Source organism: Amphibalanus amphitrite, unplaced genomic scaffold (assembly GCF_019059575.1).
Source record: "Amphibalanus amphitrite isolate SeventyFive unplaced genomic scaffold, NRLGWU_Aamphi_draft 000099F_arrow, whole genome shotgun sequence".
In the NCBI taxonomy this organism is placed as follows: domain Eukaryota; kingdom Metazoa; phylum Arthropoda; class Thecostraca; order Balanomorpha; family Balanidae; genus Amphibalanus; species Amphibalanus amphitrite.
This window is the reverse complement of record NW_024881594.1, coordinates 177,725-185,313: the sequence shown is the minus strand read 5'-3', so window position 1 is coordinate 185,313 and position 7,589 is coordinate 177,725. Positions and strand designations below refer to the sequence as shown.

At 42.7% G+C, this 7,589-nt stretch overlaps 1 protein-coding gene across 1 annotated transcript in view; it reads right to left on the bottom strand.

Moving 5' to 3' along the window:
- Positions 1 to 3,491: 3,491 nt before the first annotated feature.
- Positions 3,492 to 7,589, bottom strand: part of LOC122380501 (coiled-coil domain-containing protein 113-like) — a gene marked incomplete at its 3' end in the record, with an annotated part of 90,466 nt that continues 86,368 nt past the window's right edge. The window contains exon 5 of the mRNA XM_043363693.1: positions 3,492 to 3,630. Coding sequence (XP_043219628.1) covers positions 3,492 to 3,630 — 139 coding nt within the window. The remainder of the gene's footprint in view (positions 3,631 to 7,589) is intronic.

Sequence of the window (7,589 nt, the reverse complement as noted above, 5' to 3'; positions counted from 1 at the left end):
GGTACGGCTTACTTCCATGGACTTAATACGCGATATCGGGTTAACCCGCGCCCTGCTGGGGGGGGGGGTGTTTGAACACCCCCCCTTGTGGTTTTTCGCGAATATCTCAAAAACGGCGGCGCGGAGCGCCGCCATTTTTGGTACACCTTATCATACATCAATTCTACACATGTTGTGAAAATTTTAGACCAAGGTCATTCAAGGTCAGGTCACCAGGTCACTTGAAGTGACCTCACCTCATAAAAAGTTTCAATGTCTGTCATAGCTACACCGAGTGACCGATCGCTTTGAAACTTTCAGCGATTGCTAAGAGCAATAGCATGTACAAAATGTATATCTCGAATTTTGATATCGATGACCTAAGGTCAGGTCAATTTTGCGACCTCCCCATTATAAGTCAATGGGAGAAAATTGAAATGCGCCTCTTTTGGATGAAAGACATTATAAACACTCCCAAACACCGAATTACAAGTGGTTTAGACACACTGAACTTGAAAATGGTGTCCGTGACCCTTGTTTGTGCCCTGAGGTCATCTTAGGTCACGAATGGTATCTAACAGTTTTTCGCAAATAACTTTTGATAGAGGCATGCTAGAGCAATGAAAACGCCTTAGATGTGTTCAGCTCGACGATACGGATCGACTGATATGCAACATGACCCTTTCCGGTCAGGTCATGACCTTGACCTGAGGTCAAATTTTCAAGTTGACCTTTCAAGGTCAAGTTATAGTTCATTCGATGCGTCTTGACGAGAGGAACACGACGCCGGTAAAAGTAAGCTCGCGCAAGGCTTGGGTCAAAAGTTATTGCAGAAAAACTGTTTTCGAAAAAATCGGCTATTTTTGCAGTTTTTGCCCCCTGCAGGCAAAACCGTTGACGTTAGGTCAAATCTGAGAGAATTACTCAGAAAGGGTGTTAATAGGGCTATCGAATGCGCTTTTCCGCGGCGCTGTAGCTCTATTGGTTCCCGAGTTATGCGTTGGCTTCTTGGAAATTGTCTACATTCGACCTGGAAATCGGCGAAATTTTGCCTTCAATGACCTCTGGTGACCTGACCTTTGACCTGACCAAAAAATTGACCGAAGTGATTTCGTCATTATTTTTGACGCTCTTTCGAACGCCGCCTTCCGCGTATCGCTACGTGGCCCAGGAGCCGAGTTACAAGGGGGGGTGTTCAAACACCCCCCCCCAGCAGGGCGTGGAAATCCAGGACCCCCAGCAGGGCGCGGGTTAAAGCACCTTTAAAGTGCATGGCTCTGGTGCACTCCGGGGATGGCAGTTACTCGCAGGAAACTTCCAAAATGCTGCTCGAGTGCAAAACATTTTTTGGTGGTCTATATAATCGAAAAGATCGCATAAACGCTGATAGTTTTCTGGCGAACGTTAATTTACCGTCATTGTCACCGGAACAATGTAAGGAACTAGATGGCGAGCTTTCGTTAGACGAACTTAAAGATGCCCTCTTTTCGATGAAAAGCTCTACTAGTCCAGGTCCTGACGGATTCACTGTGCCCTTTTATAAAGCGTTTTGGACAGAATTGGGAGTTCTTATTCAATCAGCGTTAAATGAAAGTTATGAGCGAGGTTTTTTCGCTGAGGAATTACAGAGGAGTGTCACTATATTGATACATAAGAAAAATAAGGATACAAGATTCGTTGAGAATTTACGACCCATTAGTCTGCTAAATGTTCTATTTAAAATATTCACAAAAACCATTGCGCGGCGTGTCTCGAGGGTAATTGGACGTCTAATAAATGGAGATCAAACAGGATTCATAAAGGGTCGCTATATAGGCGAAAACATTAGATTGGTGCTCGATTTGATTACGTTTGCGGCAGAAAAGGAGAAGGGTGGCATGCTTTTGTTCTGTGATTGGGAGAAAGCATATGATTCTCTAAATTGGGAGTATTTGAAGTTCGTTTTGAAGCGGTTCAACTTCGGGGATAATTTCCTCAGATGGATCGACCTTATTTATCCCAGCCCAGACAACCCTCCTCCGAAGGCTCAGTTGCAGATAAACGGCCAACTGTCTGATCCGTACACAATTCTTAGGGGTCTGAGACAAGGGTGCCCACTTAGTTGCAGTTTATTTCTGTTAAGCATTGAGCCCATGCTACAAAAGATTCGGTCCAATCCGTTGATAGGAGGGTTTCACGTAGATAATACTTGCTTTAAAGTGTCTGCATATGCGGATGACACGTTATTCATATTGGATGGTAAGCCATCTTCTTTGCGTAACACGATACAGTGCTTGGAAGAGTTTAATGCAGTTTCTGGTTTGAAATTAAATAGACACAAGACACAGGCTGCATGGATAGGGCGGTTTGCTAGGAGAAAAGAGGGCATCTGTTCGGAATTAAACTTAGAATGGAAGTTTGATGTTGTTGAATACTTAGGCGTCACAGTAACCCTAGACAAACGTGACATGACTTATCCTATTCAAAGAAAATTGATAACCTTAAAAAGCGGCTGAACCCATGGCTAAGCCATGATTTAACGCCTTTTGGGAAAGTGCATGTATTAAAATCTGAGGCCCTATCACAACTAGTATATCTAATGTCAGTTCTCCCTATGCCCTCACAACAGCTCATTAAGCAGCTGGAAAGAATTATGTTCAGATTTATTTGGGGGAGCACAGAGAAAATAAAACGTTCAACAATGAAAAATTTGAAAAACGAAGGCGGCTTACAGGTTCCAGACATCAGGTCACAGGCGAACAGCTTAAAGATACATTGGGTTAAGAAATTCTTGGACCCAGACTGTACAAGTCCATGGAAGGTATTAATGCACGAAAAGCTTACTATCAGACGAGACATAACGGTATTTCATTGTAACGGCGATAAAAAATGCATCAGTCAAAGGCTGCGCAATGGAGTTTGGGTAGGAGTCGCTGATGCCTGGTATAAATTAGCCGATGATTGTACCCCATCAGGTCGGCAAATTCTCTCCAAGATGATATGGTACAAATAAAGACGTAAAATGTATAAGTCCATTAAAATTAGTCAAATGATTGCAAGAGGAGTCGTTCAAATAAAAGATATACACAACCCACTGAAAGACGGCTAATGACAGCTAGCGAGCTACAACTGCGCTTCCATATTTCGCATTTTATCGGCTGGAACAGTTTGCTCTTATCAATTCCAGCCCAATGGAAGCGAACCCTCGAGATGGAAAAACCGATAAACGACGACGAGCCGGAAATTTTAAGCGATATTAGTTCTATTCACAAGTGTGCCCAGTGGTCTTATCCAAGCTTCTGAAATCAGTCCCATATCGGCACCAGAAACCGCCATAAGGAAATGGCAATCGGAATTAGTCCTGTCACCTACGGTTTGGACCAATCTTTTAAGAAGTTATACGTTAGTACCCGCCGACTTTAGGCTCAGATGGCTTCAACTACGAATAATGCATCGTATTATCCCAACTAATAGCCGTTTGCACCTGTACGGAATCCTTCCCTCAGATAGCTGCGACCGTTGCCCAAGTTCACGCGAGTCTATCTTGCATTTGTTCTGGCTCTGTCCAGCAGTGTTGCGCTTTTGGGCCAGTTGCGACAGCTGCTGAGGCTGCGAGATCCATTGTCGGCTCCGGCTGTACTGCTTGTGTAAACCTGCCACACTGTCGCGGATCTGGGAATCAGTTATATATGATTGTGTTACTAGGGAAATGGTATATATGGCGATGCAGACTGAATAGCGCAGCACCGAACATGCAGGGGTTCGTGGGTATGTGTAGTGATTATATTCGGGTCGAGCGATATCATGCTTTAGTTACTAGCACAATGCATACATTAACCAGGAATGGCACCAGCTGAGGGAAATGTTAAAAACAGCAAGCATCCGCCGTAGGTTAGTAGAGGTAGACAGGGACAACCTAGCGTGTGAACTGTTTATTGTAATTATGTGTGGGATTGGACACAATACGTGATATAATTGGCAACTGTTGAGTGTATGACCACGTGATGATTGATGTATAAATACACCCCCGGCGGAAGCCTGGGCAAACTGAAAAAAAAAGACAGAGGCAAACGTCTTTCACGATTATTGCATAAAATTTAAAGCCTCGGTCACACTTAAACGGATTGGACCAACGGACGAGAAACGGACGAGAACTGTCAGCGTCCGGTGATGTCCGTTTGTTTCCGTTGGACGTCCGTTTGTCATCCATTAATATCCGTTCCATGTCCGGTGGTGTCCGGTTGAGCACACCGGACACCACCGGACATGGAACAGATATTAACGGATGAGAAACGGACGTCCAACGGAAATGAACGGACATCCCCCGACATCACCGGACGCCGTCCGTTTCTCGTCCTTTAGTCCAATCCGGTGAAGTGTGACCGGGGCTTAACCTACGGCTGTCTCAAGACACCGGGAATGGTGATGGTATGAGGCGGGCAACGACGATCAAGTTCTTACTTTTAATAAATCAACAATGTAGTAGGGCCTCTGTCTCTGTCTGTATCACAATGTTACCTATGTCGTGATGTAAAATGTGAAAACTTCGATTTTTCAGAAAATTACTGGTGGGGCAAATCTTTGAGGCTGGTGGGCCATTTCGGGTCACTGGTGGGCCATTTGGCCCACCAGTTAACATGTTAGCCAGTGAGTTCCACGCATGTCGACATATTTATCTGCACGTTTCTAGGCTTTTGTGATAGAAAACGAACCAACATGGTCATGACCAGGGCCGACATGATCATATCACATGTTGGATCAGGGGCCGAACGGCTGTAGGGCGGGTTACTACGATCCCCCATACCTACTTAAGAAGCTATGAAACGGCCAATACGGGCGGGGTTAAAATTTGATACCCGCTTTCCAGTCACTGCGTCTCGTAACGGCGCACACGCTTTTTGCGAAGATCTAGCTAAAATAATCAGGAGCGAAACGACGACAGGGTTTGCACCCTGCCCTCTGGCCGGATCACATGTATAACACTAAAAGGTGACTAAAATATCGGGAAGCTTCACTATCAATTTATCAAAGGTATGAACTAGTGATGTCAATTACGGAAAATCGTGATACCGATACCAAACCAAATACAAACAATACCCATGGAAAAATACTGAAACCTAACCGACTTGGGAACATGAGGGAAATACCAATTTTTACCAAACTCACAGACTCATTTACATTAGATACATTAGAGATCATTAGATGATAGATATTACATTAGATACTCATTTACATTAGATACTCACTTTTAGTGATGTCAATTTCAGAAATTTTGGAAACCAATACCAAACCGATACCGACCAAAACCACTGAGAGTATACCAAAACCGAACCGATTTTCAGAAACAGGGGGAAATACCGACTAGATACCGAAATCAGGGAATTATCTTCAAACTTTCTCAAGACATATGATAAGCCTTGAAAGGCACCTAAAACTTTGAAATAAGGTAACAAAAACAAATCAGGCAGTCTCTTATTTTGCATTGCAAAAAACATTTATAACTTTTTGTAACTATTAACAAATATTCAGGTCAGTCATTTTACTGGAATGTGGATTCAAGTCAACTGCATGAGGTGTTTGGAAAATAACTTGAACCCTGAATCTTGTCCATGCCTGAACCATCAAACATTCTTTCAATTCAAGTCATTCATTTCCAGTCCGGTCAAGACAGGGTTAAGTGTGTTATCATGATCCAAAAGTGGTGACCCAATTGACAATGATGGGCTACACCTTGGGCTGGCTACACCATTAATGTAAACAAAGCCCATGATACCTAAGGCCTGGTCGGAATCGGCTGCTGTGCTGTTGTCAGCTGAGATCCAAGCCCCTGATTGGTTGAGATATTGATGACGTATAACGCCTTCCCGCGCTGTGACGTCATACCTCTGCTGACAGCCGGCTTTTCGGCTGCTGGGAGAAGGCAGCAGCACGTCAGCCGAAATTCAAAGTGGCTCGAAAGTGGCGCATGTAAGTCAAAGCGCAGCTTTATAGTGCAGGTGGTTATTTTTATATACGATTTTTGACGTATTTTGTATTAAATATTTTTCGCGAAAGATAGCAATTATTTCTTTTTCATGGCGCAATGTGCGAGTCAGCCTGAAAACAGTACCTACAAATCGAAATGCCAGCACCGCCTCAATTATCAATCCTGTAATTTTTTCTACAGCCTCGGCAAATAAACCTCAGAAATATAATGTAACGACTAACGGAAGATAGTCGTTGAAAAAAGCGCGAAAATGCTACCTCTCCTCAAGCCTCAACTCTCAACCCCTATGCTCAACCCTATCTGTCGAGCGCCATCTTAGCATCTCAGCGCCATCTGGGCTGACGTTTCCTGTCAGCCGATTATGAACAAGCCCGTCAGCAGCGTGGTGTGGGCGGGGCTTATTCTCGGCTGACAAAGTTCTGTCAGCCGATTCCGACCAGGCCTCTACAGTTAAACCCAAGTAGCATGGTGATTGGTGACGATACTGACGCAGCCAATTTTTCTTCATAAACAAATGTGTAACACAACAAAACTTGATAAATAATTACTTACGAGGCACACTGATAGATAGCAGACACCACTGTAATGATATCGCGATGAGATCTAAGTAAAATGTCCATAATTTTACGGAAGCATTGACACACGTCACGTGTCATCTCTTCCATAATGGCGGCCTTACAGGCGGCGGCCATTTGCATTAATGATTTAACTGTATAAAATAAAGTTTTTCTTTTCTTTTTTGCTTAAATCCACTTAAATCAAAATTCCTTGTATAAATTTTGACATCTTAAAATTAATTCAAGAAAGTTGTAGGCCACTTTTGCTGAGAAATGAAGTACCAGAAAAACATACTTGTTCAATTATTTTCAATTAGTTTTTGAGCTATATCGGTTCCTCAACCTGGCGCAGCTGAGACATTGAAATGTTTTTAGATGTGTTCAGTTTTGAAACTGCTGTGTGCGAGTCAAGCCAAAAGCCAATTATATTTTTGAGTGCTTATGATTAAATTGCTAGCGACCTGTATCTGTTGAGAGAGCAGGAAAGAACACTAATTGAAGAAAATAAATTATCCACAGGATCATGACAGCATCGCTCACTACAAGGCTTTTTGAAGTTGAGCGAAGTTGAAGATTTGTGGGGTGATGCGGGTGATGATGAAGTGACAAATGCTGCCTTAAATATTAAATGATAATGGTGAAGCTAGTGCTGTATTAAACAGGGTTTTGGATAATGTAATTGCATTGCAGTAAAATGGAGAGGAAGACAAGGTCAAGATCAATCACAGACTCCTCAAAGCAAAGTCAAATTTGTTGCTAATAAATGCTTTGGAAATTTTGAGAAAGGTAGTTTAAGTATGTTTTCCAGCATTCAGTGAGTTAAACATTAATTCATGTTTATGTCTTGCACATTGACTTTCTTTGTAGGATAATTATCCTCATGGCATTGGAATTTGCTAACACTGATATGTTGCCATTTAACATTGGTAGACTGATGTATTTGATATTACAGTTGATGTGTTTGCCCATTTGTTAGGACATCATGCATTTGGGAGAAATGTGTCATGATTGCCATTTTTCTTCATCCAGTGTCATTTAGCAAAATCAAATTTGAGTTCAGAAGGTTTATCAAAAATGCTTTCAAATAT